The 16676-nt window shown below is 44.1% G+C and overlaps 1 protein-coding gene across 1 annotated transcript in view; it reads left to right on the top strand.

Annotated features, from left to right (window-relative positions):
* The window catches only part of KCND1 (potassium voltage-gated channel subfamily D member 1), a 65152-nt gene extending 50967 nt beyond the window's left edge, over positions 1 to 14185 (top strand). The window contains 1 exon segment of the mRNA XM_032211694.1: positions 13969 to 14185. Within this exon segment, the coding sequence (XP_032067585.1) occupies positions 13969 to 14185 (217 nt within the window).
* Positions 14186 to 16676: the final 2491 nt, after the last annotated feature.

The following is a 16676-nucleotide window of genomic DNA, read 5'->3' as shown; positions in this document are numbered from 1 at the left end:
TTTATCAGCACAAATACAACACAAATGTAACAAAGGCAACAGTAAAAATATTGGCTTTCTGTCTGGATGGTCTCTTGTGATGAGCCGATAGACAGAGAAAGGAAGCAGTATGCCTCCTCCCATATTTGGGCATACCAGGAGTATGACACTACATACATACACACACACACACACACACACACACACACAAATAAAATGAAAAAAACCACCTCATGGCCTTTCAGAATTCCCTTTATCTACCATGATTACCATTTGGCTGGGGCTGCTGGGAGTTTTAGTTGGTAATATCTGGAGTGCCACTGGTTCCCCATTTCTGCCTTCCTCCCTGAAGATCAAAGACAATCTGTAGAGTATGTAACAATACCTCATGGTGACATATAAAGCATACTCCTAGAACAGAGTGCAATTACATTTTAAAAAATTATATCCATTTAAAATTTAGTAATTTGATGAATTGAATTCCAGGCCACCAAAGTTTTTGCAATGGTAGATATGCAGTGGTGGGTTTCAAAAATTGTTCGAACCTACTCTATGGGTGTGGCCTCCTTTGTGGGAATGCCTTGCCGCCCATGTGACCAGATGGGAGTGGCTTGCCGCCCATGTGACCGGATATGAAGATGCCGACGACACTTGTCAGAACCACCTTAAATTATCTCACACACAGCACTGGAATGCATAAGAATATGATGTAAACTTGTTTTTTAAAAGGCATCTTTGGTTTGCGTTAAAACAACTTCAACACACGCAATGTTCTGATTGCACCACAAACGCAGTAGTCATCCTTACCTTTCACAGAGGCACTGAGTTTTATAAATATGAGCATGATAGTGTAGAATAATCATATCCAAGGACCAGTGGTGGGTTTCAAAAAAATTTGGAACCTCTTCTGTAGGTGTGGCCTGCTTTCCAGGTCCACTGGTGGAACCTCTTCTAACCGGTTCAGTAGATTTGACGAACTGGTAGCAACCCACCTCTGTAAATATGTTACTTGCCTTCACTGTAGACAAGAAAGTTAAAAAAAAAAGTCCGGATAGTAAACACCTGGAGACAGCAGAAGAGAAGAGACAGAACTGGAGAAAATCACAAAATACAAAGACCTGCAAATAGAAGTAGAATGACTATGTCAAAAGAAAGCAAAAATGATATCAATAGGAATAGGCTCCTTGGGTACAATTCCAAAACACTCGGAGCACCACTTAAACATCATTGGCATTGATAAAAATCCCCAATTGCAAAAAAAGCTGTGACAATATCTCTTAATACCATCAAACAAGAACATCTGCCCACCCCAGGTCCTTGGGAAGGAGTCGATAGGAGGACAAAAATGGCAAATCCAATCTAAACATCGAGCTGACTGCGTGATTGAATATATAGCAATATAATATATTGCCGTAGCTGCTTCCCTTCCATCTCTTGCATAACTGATTTTACAGCTAATAAGTATGACCAGATTTGTTTAATAATACAGTGGATCTGATTGTACTTGCAGCTCAGCTATGCTGTCAAGTACAACCATATCTACCACAGGATGAAGCATAAAGGACATTTATGATCAGTTTACTAAAAAAGAATTTGTTTGGGCTTTGCAGGAAGAGGTTGGGCAACAGGAATTGATAGACTGGATTGAGAAGTTTAGGGTTTGAGTTAGGTTAGGGTAGGGGTGTCAAACTCAATTTCATTGAGGGCCAGATCAGGGTTGTGTTTGACCTTGGGGAGCTGGGGTGGGCATGGACAGGGTGGGTGTGGACAGCTCAACATCACTCGTGTTGGGGGTGCCTGTGGTGGCCCGAGTACTCTGCCAGCTAAAACAGATTCCCGAGCTCCGTTTACAGCTGCGATGGCCTCCCGCAAACCTCTGCCAGTAAAAACAGAGCTCGGGAGAGCCACGGGTGGCCCTCCTGAGTTCTGTTTTCACTGGCAGAGGCACCGTGGGCTGGTCTTTCACTGTTTCCAGGCGGCCAGATTGAAGCAACCCCCATGCTGGATCCTTGAGTTTGACACCCCTGGACTAGGGCAATATGGAGGAAGTGAATTGAGAATTTAAGTGACATGTTAGTGCCTATGGACATTTCCCCTCAGCCTATTTTTGCCACACTTTTGGTCTACTTTGGTGTTCTTGCTACACGAGAAGATTAGCTTAAAAGTTCAGCATTTCCCCTCCAGTGAAAGCACAATGTTTTCCGTTCTTTTTCAAGTTCAGGTCAACTTTGTTTTTGAATGGAATGCCAAAGTTCTGCTCTGCAGGTAGACCAGATCAGGAAACATGCTCCACAAGGTGATTGGAACTCTATTTGATTAAGTTAGGTTGAAGTAACAGAATTGTGCAAATCTGTGGTGTTTCCCTCACTCTTATGTCCCAGGCAGTCACGGGGAACCAGTCCGAGTTTCTTTTTCATGCTTTCCCCGAAGCTTAATTGATACTTTTGCTGCTCCTCTTGTCCTAATGACTTCTGGATGCCTTCTTCAAGGTCAATTCCATGGTTTGCTAATCAGAATCACATTCCAAAATCAGGGATTAGAAGAAGAGCTGGGTAAAAATCAAACGGTTAAAAAAAATATATCAAGATGTCAACCATGACCATGTGGTTGAAGCCCCGCATCTCTTTATAGCATCACGATGAACATTAAAAAGCAACAAGATACCTATAATATAGTCATTAGTGCCATCTTCAGTGTTTCTTTCCCCTTCTCCATGGATGCTGATGGAGCCAGGCTAAGAAATAAAATATATGCAAAGGTAATTACTATAATTACCTATGTTGTATTTGCAATTTTCCTCTTCCTTCACGCTGAAGATGGCATTTCATTGTCAAGTGGTTGATGTGATCCCAATTGATTTTTCAAAGTTTACAGTTTTGTATGGGGGTTTAACTGGCTCATTTAAACATACTCCCATTTGGACATTGCTTCGAATGAAATGCAGATAATAAATTATAGGTAAATCAGTGCTTGCAAGGAGGATGGAAGCTTAGAGTGTCAGAAAAATTCACTATTTCTCCATAAGATGGAGGCAGGTGCTTGGAAATGGAGATAAGACCAGCGGTGGGATTCAGCCAGTTTGCACCTATTCGAGAGAACCGGTTGGTAACTTTCTAAGCAGTTCGGAGAACCGGTTGTTGGAAGAAATCTCCTTTTGTTTTTTCCCACTTTGCAGGGTTAATCCTGTAAGGAAGGCAGGAAGGAAACATTCTGGTGTTGTTTCTAGCCTAATCTTTATTGCCCTGCTTACAGAAACTGCCTCCCTGGTTAACCCTTATTACATTGTAACAGCTAAAGTGAAGCGCCCATCAACGTGAGTGATGTTGATTTGGCCACGCCCACCCAGTCACATGACTACCAAGCCCCACCTACCCTGCTGCTCATTAGGGCAGAGAACCAGTTGTTAAATTATTTGAATCCCACCACTGGATAAGACCTTATGCTTTGGCCACTTATTTTATGGGGCAGATCAGGACTCCTGGCAGGAGATTCCCATGCATAGCCAAGAGCAGAGCCAGAGCAGGGGGAAAGGGATCTGATGGCCCCACATCTATTTGGACTCCATGTTCTACAATACCTTGCCGAGTCTTACCTGTCCTGGGGAAAATCATCCCATAGGGTCTACTAGGGCAGTGATGGTGAACCTTTTCAGCACTGAGTGCCCAAACTGGAACGCTTGTGCATGTGCATGCATGCGCGTGCGGTGGAGTGCCAGAAACCCGAAAACCATCTGGCCAGCGTGCACATGCCTGTTTTTTTGGCTGGTTTTGGCATTTTCCGGGCCATTTTCAGATTGTTTTTGGAGATGTTTTCAGGCAATTTTCCAGAGCTCAGGCACTTCTGAAGGCTAACTGGCCAGTGTGCATGTGCACGTCAGAAACCAGAAGAGCAGATGGCCGGCGCACACATGTCTGTTTGTGGCAGGGGTGGGTTCCTGCTAGTTCTAACCTCTTCTATAGAAAAGGTTCCACAAACCTACAGTGCCTTTTAGAACCGGTTCCAGCTCCCTCCCCCTGCCCGTCCAGACATCATTAAGACGAAGAGCGAGAGGAGGAATTCTGGGAGTTGAAGTCCACAAGTCTTAAAGCTGTCAAGTTTGAACACCCCTGGGGCTTTTTTTCTAAAGGGTTAGAGGTGCAAGGCTCTTGTAACTTGATACATTTTGGTTGCTAAGCAAGAGCGTTGTTAAGTGAGTTTCACCACATTTACAAGTTGGCCACTCCCACTCAGTCACATGGCTGGCAAGCCACTCCCATCCAGTCACATGGCTGGCAAACTACTCCCACAAAGCAGGCCACACCTACGGAAGAGGTTCTAAAAATTTTTGAAACCTACCACTGGTTTGTGGGCTGTTTTAGGGGACCTTTTTCAGGCTGTTTTCCGGCGTTCTAGCACCCGTGAAGACCAGCGTGTGTGCATGCTGGAAACCCAAAGAGCAGCTGGTGACGGCCCATGTGCCCGTAGAGAGGGTTCTGTGTGCCACCCCTGGCACGTGTGCCATAGGTTCGCCATCACGGGCCTAGGATATCTAGATGGCCCCAACTCTGGAGAGAGAGGAAGAAATAAAGAAAGAAAAAAGAAAGAAAAAGAGTGAGACAAAAGTAAGGAAAAAGAGAGAGAGAGAGAAAGAAAGAAAGAAAGAAAGAAAGAAAGAAAGAAAGAAAGAAAGAAAGAAAAAAGAAAGAAAAAGAGTGAGAGAGAACTAAAAGAAAAAAGGAACAAAGAGACAAAAGTAAGGAAAGAGAAAGAGAGAGAGAGAGAAAGAGAGAGAAAGGAAGAAAGAAAGAAAGAAAAAAGAAAGAAAAAGAGTGAGAGAGAACTAAAAGAAAAAAGGAACAAAGAGACAAAAGTAAGGAAAGCTAAAGAGAGAGAGAGAGAAAGATATAGAAAGTAAGAAACAATGAAACAAAATATAAAGAAAAAGAGTGAGAGAGAACTAAAAGAAAAAAGGAACAAAGAGACAAAAGTAAGGAAAGAGAAAGAGAGAGAAAGAAAGAAAGAAAGAAAGAAAGAAAGAAAGAAAGAAAGAAAGAAAGAAAGAAAGAAAGAAAGAAAGAAAGAAAGAAAACACATGGCTGGCAAGCCACTCCCACCAGGTCACATGGCCGGCAAGCCACACCCACAAAGGAGGCCGCACCCACAGAGTAGGTTCCAAAATTTTTTGAAACCCACCACTGGGAGGCAGGGAATACCATGGGTCCCCTATCCTAAGAGGGCCATTTAGTGGAATCAAGAAAAAGGGCCTTCTCTGTAGTAGCTCCCTCCCTACAGAGATAAGATTGGCTCCCACTCACACACTATTTTACAAGGCCGTAAAGACCTGGTTCTGCCAATAGGCCTGCAAAGCCCAGGATAATATGAAGCCATCAACTGGCTGGTCTGTTTTTTGTTGCCTGGGAAATATTGGTTTTTGTACTGGGCTTTTATCTTTGTAAGCTTCTTGGAGTCGGTGAGAGTATTTTGGACAGCCATATACATTTTCTCAATTAAGCCTTGGCTTAATGCGCTGCATAAACCCAACTACTGTGATTCATGAACCCTAAAGGCTTGTATATTGTATGACTTCAGCCATTGCAGTGTCAAAACCATAATGGTTTGTTTTGTGAACCTCTCCAATGTTGGTTTATTCAGGAAAAGCATGGTTAAGCAAACCGTAGCTCATTCTTAACCAAGTTGGAGCTTGTCTTTACTGTGCTAGCTCCTTCCTGCTTTATACACACGACCTGTTGAAGCCTTTCTTGTTTGAAGATATAACAGATATAGGAGTTTTTCCTAGTCTGGGATCAGTGGGTCTGGGTGGGAACGATAAGAACTGAAGTCCAGTACCCAAAGGGCATTCTGGAAAGCCCCATTTAGAGCAGTGATCTGTCTATAACTGATGGAAGATGAGATCAAAAGTGGAGAGAGGCTTTCCCCTTCTCCACGTAACTCTTTCCATTTTCCTGGGAAGATTCACTCCTGCTGAGAATCTAAGGCTTAATGCAGATTTAAGATTGAGTTGCATTAACAAGTGAGGGGATGGGATGATACTTTAGTTGATTATGTCACCAAAAAAGGGGGGAAAAATGTTTGACTAAAGGAGTTACCAAATATCCCATGGACACAATTTTAATAAACATCCCTGTTTCAAGGATGGATCTGTGGGAAGCTGAACTGATAGATGGGTTTGAATGGAAAGAAGTCCGAGGAAAGGCTGAAAGAGTCTGGACAGTGCAAGAACAGAGAAAAGAAGTTTAGAGAAGAAAGATAAAAGCCACTTCCATTATCTGAAGGAAATGATAGAGAGAATGGCTGTCTGCTTATTGGCACCCATTCAGCAAGAAAAAGGAAAGCAGGCACAGCATCAGCATCTGGAAGAGCCAGAAGAAACATTCACTGGGGAGAAGCATTCAGTCATGGGTGTTTTGTGTCAGAACTAGATGGCTTTTGATTACTGCTCTAGGCTCCGGTTGTGCTATTTCTGTTGAATCTTCCAACAGAATGAAGAGCTTGTCAGTCAAAAGGATGAGTTAAGTATCTGCAGATTGACTGCTATAAATGTCATCTCTCTCCCCCTCCCCTCCCCCTCCTTGCAGTAATTGACTCAGCTGCTCTGATGCAACTGGACATTCAAAGGAGAAAGAATTAGCTGTAATATAATTGAACTACTGCATAGAAAATGGAAGAAACCAACTTTCATATACTAAAATGGGCAAAGATAGGCAGAAGAATGCACACCCAGCTGTAAAATGGATGCTGGCTGGGTGCAAGGATAACAGCAGCCCAGTGGTGGGTTTCAAAAATTGTTTGAACCTACTCTGTGGGTGTGGCCTCCTTTGTGGGAGTGGCTTGCCACCCATGTGACTGGATGGGAGTGGCTTGCCACCCATGTGACCGGATATGAAGATGCCGACGACACTTGTCAGAACCTCCTTAAATGACCTCACACACAGCACTGGCCTGCATAAGAATAGGATGTAAACTTGCTTTTTAAAAGGCATCTTTGGTTTGCGTTAAAACAACTTCAACACACGCAATGTTCTGATTGCACCACAAACGCAGTAGTCATCCTTACCTTTCACAGAGGCACTGAGTTTTATAAATATGAGCAATGATAGTGTAGAATAATCATATCCAAGGACCAGTGGTGGGTTTCAAAAAAGTTTGGAACCTTTTCTGTAGGTGTGGCCTGCTTTCCGGGTCCACTGGTGGAACCTCTTCTAACCGGTTCGGTAGATTTGATGAACCGGTTCTACCAAATAGGTGCGAACTGGTAGGAACCCACCTCTGCAGCAGCCTAAGGGCTGAAGGAAAAAAAATGGGCAGATGTGGAAAAACTGGAGGACACAGAAGACCAAGGAAACCTTCTTGGGGTCTGAAATATGGAAGCAACAGTATCCAAGAGGCAGATCAGCAGGAGACATGGTCAGCAACCCAAGAATGTGGCTGAGATGAACCTAATATATGAATGATAAGCCAAATGTTAGGCTGCAGGTCTCCAAAATTGTTGAATTCAATTCCTTAATTTCAGCAAGACTCATGTCTCTTACAGCTTTTGGAAATAATGGATCTTCTGCCATCTCCTGGTAGAAGGGTAGCAACACCAAGAGTACCGAACCAAGAATCAAGAGTCAACTGTCCCATTGTCATATACAGCAAAATAAACTCCTGGGTCATTATTTTACCAAGATTTTACTTTACCGATAGATCCATATAGGTACAGAAAACACAAAGCCGTTTCTGAGGTTTTGGTGCAAAAGGTAACCTAGTTAAACTCCCCCTTAAACTCCCCCTGGGCCACCCTATGTCCATTGTCCACCAATACAGTTCAGTCATTTTGGTTTGGGAAACAGTCTGTGCCACATGAAAGGGTCCCATCAGATGACCTTGAAATGTCCGTGACCCGTCAAAACCGCGGTCCACAAAAGCGCGCTCGACGAAAGCGCGCATTTGACGTCATCACAGTGCGACGAAAAAAATAAAAATAAAAATAAAAATAAAGCAAGCCGATTCACATAAAGGTAAGGGTTAGGGTTAGGGTTAGGGTTAGGTTAAGGGTTAGGGTTAGGTTTAGAGCGTTAGGGTTACGTTTAGCGTTAGGTTAAGGGTTAGCGTTAGGTTTAGCGTTAGGTTAAGGGTTAGGTTTAGGGTTAGATTTAGGGTTAGGTTAAGGGTTAGGTTTAGGGTTACATTTAGGGTTAGGTTTGGGGGGGTTAGGGTAAGGTTTTCGCTTTATTTTTACATTTATCGATCACAGCGCGATGTTTTCGTCGCGCTGTGATGACGTCACGTACGCGCTTTTGTCGAGCGCGATTTTGTCGTCCGCGGTTTTGTGGTGGAACCGAAATGTCGGGACTTCCTCAGGCTTCAAATGGCTCACATAAATAGGCGTGAGTAAGAAACATGAGTCTTGCTGAAATTAAGCCTAGTACTTAGGAACTGAATTCAACAATGTTGGAGACCTGCAGCCTAACACTTGGCTTATATTTTGAAATCATGGCTCTTCTGCCACCTCCTGGTAGAAAAATGGCAACACCAGAGGGATAGTACCGAAACAAAAGTCACCAAAGTCATTAGCTTAGAATTAGAAAGGAGGTCTACTAATCATTGCCCTAACTTGGCATGTACACATTAGGTTAACTCAGAGTTGTGTGTCTTTTTTTTTGTTTGAATGCCAAACCCGACTTACCTCAGCAAGGCTGTATTCCAAAAGTAGATGAAGAAATGCTCCATAGAGTTCAGGGGTTTTAAGAAGTAAAATGAGTGCTTAAGACTTGGCCGCACCCTTTTCCCTTTCCGCCCCTCCTCTGACGAACTTCGGCCATTTCCGCCAAGGGGAGCCGAAGCCCTTCGGCCACCCCCTCTCTCCCCTCCCCTCCCGCCGGGCCTTTACTGTCTGTGGGGGGGGGTGCCTGCGCCATCCCTCGGCCTCCTCCCCCTGCCTTTAAGCCGGCCTCGCCCCACCAGCCCAGCGGAGCTCCAGAGGAGGTGGAGGCAGAGCGTCTCCTCAGCCTGGCCAGCCACGTGCGCTCTCCACCCCACCCTCACAGCAAGCCAGCTATGGCCTTGCCAAGTCGGCTCCGACAGGGCGGCAGTGGCGGTGTCAACCTGAGGCGTAGCGGGGCTGGGGCGGCCGCTGGGTGCCCTGTGAGGCAGTGGCTGCAGGGCAGCACTGTCTCTGGATGGAGCCGCGGCCGGCAGGGGCTGCCTCGCATTTGCGTCGCCAGAGGCAGCTCCTTCCTCCTCCTGCTCCTCAGGGGATGCCGGCCACCTCCTCTTGCTGCGGCCACTGAGGGCAGCCAGGTTGGGGGTGACAGCTGCCTCCTCCTCTTCTCCTCCTCAGCCTGGCCGGGCCAGTGCTGAGGGAGTCATCGGTGGCGGTGGCAGGCCTTCCTCCCACCGGCCCCAATGCAGCAGCAGCCTGACTCAGTGGCAGAGGCGCAGGAGAGGAAGAAGATGGCATAGCCCATGATGCTGCTTTGGTGGGGTGGCAGCTGCAGCAGCGGCGCCGGCTTGGAGGACTTCCTGCCCGGCCTGCTGGCCCAGCCAACACTGCCTCCCCCGGCCTCCGCCGCCACCTCTGTCTCAGGCTCCTCCTGCCATCCCAGGGTGCCTCCGCCACAGAGCCTGGCACTGCTCTCGCAGGGAGGAGGAGGCGTCGGGGATCCGGTGGGCGCCCAGTTGAAGAAGAAGAGTGCCTTCCAGATCACTAGCATGACCCCGGCGCACATCTCGGCCAGCCTCAGCTCTAACAACAGCATCGCTGAAGACATGGAGAGCTATGACGACCTGGACGAGTCGCACAGCAAGGACATCTCCTCCGAGATCCTGGCTGTCTCACTCTCCCGGGCCACCAACCTGGGGGAGCCCGAGCGCAGCTCCTTCGAGGAGATGCTCAACAACTTCCACGAGGCCAACAGCCCCAGCGCCATTTCCCCCAACCAGCCTCGTCTGACCCAGCAGCCCCAGGCCTGACCAACAGCAGCAGCCATCTGCCACCCCACTACACCCACGGGGGACACCCCAAGCCTCCTTCCCATACTGGGGTCCCCCTGCCCATGTCCAGAGGGGCCCGATCCAGCCCGTCGTTCTGGAGGCTGCCCGTCGCGGGGAGCTTGGAGGGCGCCAGGCTGGGGGCTGCAGGAGCGTCCTCCGTGGCGGCTCTTGCAGGGGCCACTGTGGCTCACTTCCATGCGGGGGCCGCCTCTGCCGGAGGAGCCGTGGCCAGTGCAGCAAGTGGCAGGGCCTGCCAGGTGGGCAAGACCCTACGAACCTTGCCGCTGCTGGCAACGGCATGACCCTGCCCAGTGGGAACCACCCTGGGAATGTTTCTTTCTTTACATGCTGTTGATAAATGTTCCCGGTCCAACATCTTTCCAGCAATCGAAAATTGTTTCTCACATGGACAATTATATGTTGCATGTTCTAGAGTCGGCAAACCAGACAATCTCTATATCTGCCCAGACAATGGAACAACAAAAAATATTGTATACCCACAAGCATTGTGAAATTAAACATATTAGAAACTTGCGCTTTCTCTTTTCTTTTCTTTCAAATTAACCAGACTGGGCCATAGCAACGCGTGGCCGGGTACAGCTAGTATTAAATACGTTTTATACAAAGTGAAACAGATAAATGCAAAATTGTATAAAGAAAAAGTTACAAAATGAAGAGAGGTAAAGAAAAACAAAAGTGTTAAATCCCTTACTGGACATTTCTGAAATCGGGTTACATCATGAAGAAAGAATTACATTCTGTACCTGCTGAAAGATGCACCTCCTTAGCCCTGGCTGAGCTTTTAAAATGCTCACGCATGACTAAGAATAATTTTCCTTTGAAAGCACCGCTGGTGAAAGAAAAGCAGTGCAGACAGGAATCCTTCAGAGGCAAGTTTTCATTCCATGAAAACCTCTGATACTTGAGTGGCACACAATAGGTGTGAAAAATTTACCTCAGAGGTATTCGTCTCTTTAGTTTCCCTGCAATTACTTCCTTCCTTCCCTCTTTTCTTCCTTCATCACTCCCTCCCTGTCGGCAAACATCTATTAAATCACTTATGGGTTTTTTTTTGTCTCTTAAAGAAGATCAAATAATAGAATCTTCCTTTCAAATGATTGACCCACCATAATAGCCATGTTAAAATATGGAAAATCTATTAGGGCGTTCACAAGATACTGTAAAATGTATTTATTTATAAAATTTAATGGCCGTCCAACTTAGCAGAAGTTAACTCTAGGCGGCTTACAGTCATAAAAATATATCTACATTAAAACATAAATTAAAGCCAAAGATTAAAATCCTAAGGATACATGGGGAGGGCAGGGTGGAATGGGAGGAGGTGGGACCTGTTGTTACTCGATCAACCACCTCCACTGTGCTGTTCCCTCAAACCAGTGGTGGGATTCAGCCGGTTCGCACCTATTCGGGAGAACCGGTTGTTAACTTTCTAAGCAGTTTGGAGAATTAGTTGTTGGAAGAAATCTCCTTTTGTTTTTTTCCCACTCTACAGGGCTAATCCTGTAAGGAAGGCAGGAAGGAAACATTCTAGCCTAATCTTTATTGCCCTGCTTACAGAAACTGCCACTCCGGTTAACCCTTATTGCATTGTAACAGCTAAGGCGAAGCGTCCATCGACGTGAGTGATGTTGAGTTGGTCATGCCCACCCAGTCACATGACCACTGAGCCCCGCCTACCCAGTTGGTCATTATGGCAGAGAACCAGTTATTAAATTATTTGAATCCCACCACTGCCTCAAACCAACTAGAGGCAGGTCTTTAGACTCTTATGAAAGGATAGGAGGGTTGGGGTCAACCACAAAAAGGGGGTGGGTGGGGGAGAAGATATTCCAGAGGGCAGGAGCATCAGCAGAGAGGGCCCTCCTCCTGGATTCAGCCAGCTGGAATAATTGGGCTGATAGGACCCACAGGATGCCTCCTCTGCCAGCACAAGGGGAACAGGCCACATGAAAGATTGGGTGCTACATATTTATGAAGAAAAGGCAGGAATCGGATAAGGAAGTGTATCGTTCCAATTCCCTCACTCCACTCTTGTATTCTATTAAATAGTTGGTCTCTTCCTCGTTGGAGTGCAACTGGGCTATAATTCGCAGTAGTTCAAATGACTGAAAAATCTTTCATTTAGTAAAAGAAATTCCCTTCACAGAGGCTGATTGCATGCACTGTGCTACGCCCAAAATGATTTGTTTTTATTTATTGTTTTAAAAAATAACAGAAATAAAACACAAAGGTAATTATTATTGATACCTTCTCAAAGGAAAGAATACATGAAAAGTGCTTTAAAAAGTTAAAAAATATCACAGAAAAAAAGAAAACATATATCATTAACAGTTACAATATACAATGTCTAAACTTATCTAATGAAAATATTATTCAAGTATATATTAATTTCTAATACATTTGCATAAACCATTATTTTTTGCCTACTGCATTTTATAAAAATGAGTTCCATATCTCATTATACTTAGCCATACAAAGACTATAGTTGATCTGCTCCAAGGAGGCAAATGTAATCAGGTCTTCAATCCTGTGAAAGGGCCACACACTTATCTTTTCAATACTACAATATGTCTTTTGGCCCCAGGAATGGCGATTTACATTGTCCACTTGTCAAATTTCATGTCGTAGGTATGTAATTCAAGAAATATTATCCTCTGAAAATTTTAACTTTTGTCCAAGTCATATTTGTATAATCCACTGCTTTCTCCCAATATTTAGTAAATAAAGGACATTGTAAAACCATGCTTTTTTTAAAAAAAGCATTATCCTTATTACATTTTAGTCTTTTCTATAAAAACATAGTGGAGTCCAATAAATTGTAAAAAATATTTTTTGTTATATAAGTCTTCATTTAAGATCCGTTGACACTCTTGCTATAGAAGTGAAGAAACTCTCCATCATCTAGGCAAAATAGAAACCTCTAATTTTTATTCCTTTCATTTCTTATCATCTGCATATCAGATTGAATTATCAATAACTATAAGAATAAATGGTATGTTTTTTTAGTTCTTTAACAAGTTGTTCTACAATCTCAACTGTCTCAAAATCCGAAAATGCTGCTGATCCAACAATGTTGTTAACAAATGTTGTTGGTGTAGAATATTTTCATTTACAGCTACAAAGTGATTTGCTTAGCAGATATTGTGAATCCAGTTGCTAATCTATATATTCTTTCAAGACTATCATTTATCTCAGGATGAGCATTCCCCTACTCCTTTTTCCCATTCCACCTTTCCAAATATGATTGAAGTCTTTGTAGGGATCATCCTGTAAATCAAGCCATGTGTTTTAGTATCATTTGAAATATATCACATATTAATTTTAAATTTTTGCCTGCGATTGTTTTATTGTTATGATTTTTCTTTTTCTTTTGGGAAGTTAATAAAATGTGTTTTTAAAAAAGCAATTACTGAGGGGGACTGAAAGAATAAAAGCAAACTGAAGTTAAAGCAGCTTTGCTTTTGGGCTGTCTCTGAAATATAATGGATGTTTATCATTAAATATACACTAAATGGAACTGTTAATTATTTGCTGATGGATTATAAGCAGCTGAAGAAACTGCCCAAGGATTGGACAGGGAACAAATTATCGAAGATGAAGATATTTCAAAATAATTAAAATGTTGGCGTCAGCTCTTTGGGAGAATCAGTGTTTTCTCATAGACCTTTGTAACACCAGCTGTATAAGGAAGACTAAAGTTCACTCAACAGCCTCAGAAATATATTGTCTGGAGTAATTTCATTTGTACAACAGGCACATTTTGTTTAGTTTTAAATACTTGTTAGGAATTTTTGTGGTTCAGCCTATCGCTGAGCATCCAGATATGGATAAGTTTATTTGCATTCTTCAGCATTGGGCCATGAGAGCAAGGAGTTATTGTTCAGCAATGTCTGGAAAGTCTTTGATTGTAATAAAGAATCTCATACTTTGAGGCTGGGATGACCTCTGCATTCATAATTTCTCTCTCCTTTCCTTTGTCTTCTGCTTCTCTAGTCGCTCCAACTTGAATGCCAAAACCCATGACAACTTGAAGCTGAACTGTGACACCACTGACTTCACAGCAGCCATTATCTGCATCCCCACGCCTCCTGCCAACACACCAGATGACAGTCAGCCTCCGTCACCTAGAGGCCCTGGTGGACCCATACGCAATTCCAGCCTTTCCCCTCCATACCTTCTTCACGAGACTGTCAAGATCTCCTCCTTGTAAGCGGAGGCTGGGGTGGGGTTGGTGGTCCTTTCTCTTTCTGGAGTCCCTGTTGATCAACAGAGTCTTGTTTAGGATCTGGGGATGGGCTCTTCCACATCAGTGTTCCACCCCACCCTGTTGCTGCAACCTAGAGAAGATCAGAGGGAATCAGCTTTCTTTTTAGGGGTGACATTGATACCCACCAACACAGGAAGTTCTTACGTAAGAGGTGCCTGCCCAACTCCCATACCCCCAGCAGTCAAAGCCATAGAGGAGATGAAGTGGATCCCAGATGCTATGCAACTTCAGAACAGTAGAGCAATGCAGGGAAAACTGGGTCATAGTAGATGGATCTCTGGGGTACTCAGGAACATATCCCAGCTATGGGGGTGGGTTTTTTACCCTTTAGATAGTTTTCACAATACCAAACCTCTTGTCTCTGAAGTTGTGAACAAGGATGAGCTAAGACTCCTATTTTTTGTTATCTTAACTGTAGAACTGAAGAAAGCTTTAGATTCTAGAGCAGGAAAGGAATTAAGGACATTGGCACTCAGCTTTGGAAAGGAAGAAGAATCTAATGGTGAAATCGTAGGTTTCCTACATTAGTGTAACCAGGGCGGACAGATGAGTTGCAGGCTGAATGTACAGCCAAAAAACTCAGAAAATCTAGTCCTCAAGGTTTAGGTCTCTCAAGAGAGAGAAAACGTCTTTAATTAATTCTGTCCCCAGCATAGTTGAGAAAAGTGCTGTGGAGTGATTAGAGCAATGACTCGTGGATGCTTGCAAGATTTAAAGAGGGAAATGAAAAGGGGGGGAAAAAGAGACAGAATCAACAAAGCTTCCAACAATTTTTCTATCTCCTGGCTAAGCCATGACATCACTGGGGTGGATTGGAGCCTGAAAGCTTCCCCAAAACCCCAGCTGCCACTTTTTCTCTGTCTCTCTCCTTCTCTCCCAAAACCTGTTCTGTCTCTTGGAAACTGCACTTTCAAAGAAAAAGACAAAAAAGTCTATTGCACCAAAATGCTACACCTCATGGGAATCTCAATGTATTATGATCCCAACCATACACACACACACACACACAAACAAAAAGAAGCCTGCACTTCCCCACATTGTGTAGCATAAAGACTGTGCATGTGTATTATACCTCCAAGAGTGAGATTCCAAGTCCACAGCTGCAAACTGTCACATGCATGTATAGCTGGGTTCCCATCTCATCTCGCCACCCTGATGGAAGATATGCTGTGAAGAACTGAACCAACTCTGCAGAGCAGGATACAATGGTCTATGTGGCCATAGTTTTCCTACGGACATTTTTTGGATTAAATAAGCAGCGAGAGAAAGACTGAATCTTGATATTAACCAAGCACTATAACTGGGGAAAGAATTAAAAATGGCGGAAGGCAGAGAAAAAGAAAAAGCACTTTGGTGGGATAATGGATACCGTTCTAGGTATCAAACCAGCCACAAGGCCCATAGCATGCATCAAGTTGGCCAGCTCTCATGTCCGGAAAAGGATTTTCTCTCAAGCAGGGATGGCTTCTTTGTTCTGTGTCCATCTTGACTGTTTTCTGGGTTCTTTTTGTTTTTTTGCTAATGATGTTGGATTCTCTCTCCTGGATATGTATCTGGAATAACAATAACCTATTATGAGACAGCTGAAAATCACCAGTCAATTAAGACACAACTTAGGGGATGTCATACAGTCTTCCACAAATTGCATATACTGGGCTGTTTCCCACAATTCCTCAGCTAGCATGAAATTTGTCCATGCTAAAGAATGATGGGAATCAGTGATGCTGTCAGCGTTCCAAATATCATGCAGAATTAAATCAGAGTCCAAGGCAGAGCTATCCTTAAAGTTCCAATTTAATAAAACAGACATGTTGGCATCGAGCTATGGAATCCCAATTCTGAAACTTCCTGGGATTCCACCCAGTTGAAAGTTCATGATCTTGTCCCCACACCCACAAATCCATCACCTGGTCCAATCTTCTTCTTCTACCTGGCATCTCCACCCAGCTGGTTCCGGTCAGGTGCCAAGGTACGGAGACAAAGAATAACCTTGAGCTTCTAGAAAGGAATTTTTTATTTTGAAAACATTCTACCCCTTGCTATTCCGCTCCTCCTCCTTAATGAGAGTGTGGCAGGCCAAAGATTCTTAGAGGAACCGTTGCAGGCCTGGCAGATGCCACATTGTTTAAAAAAAAATGCTCTACTGGCAGGCCTGCAAAGCAGCAGTATATGAACGGAATGAAATGCATTCAGGCCAAATTCCTAAATTCAGCTTGTACTCTGGCAGGTAGTTGACAAATGGGACCCACAGGATGCGGAAGTAGACAGACCCACATATGTAAGGCATACTCTGGCCTTTCTCCCTTTCTTCCTCTTCGTTTATTTCTCAGGGTTGCTGTTCATTTGTGCACCAGAGTTTCCCACACAACAAGTAAAGCAATATCTCCATGTGTCAGATAGTTAACATAAACGCTGTCAATTTTCTTCTGTGCAC

The sequence above is a fragment of the Thamnophis elegans genome, chromosome 2 (assembly GCF_009769535.1).
Source record: "Thamnophis elegans isolate rThaEle1 chromosome 2, rThaEle1.pri, whole genome shotgun sequence".
Lineage (NCBI taxonomy): Eukaryota > Metazoa > Chordata > Lepidosauria > Squamata > Colubridae > Thamnophis > Thamnophis elegans.
Note: the sequence above shows the minus strand (reverse complement) of the source record. Positions and strands in the feature narration are given on the sequence as shown.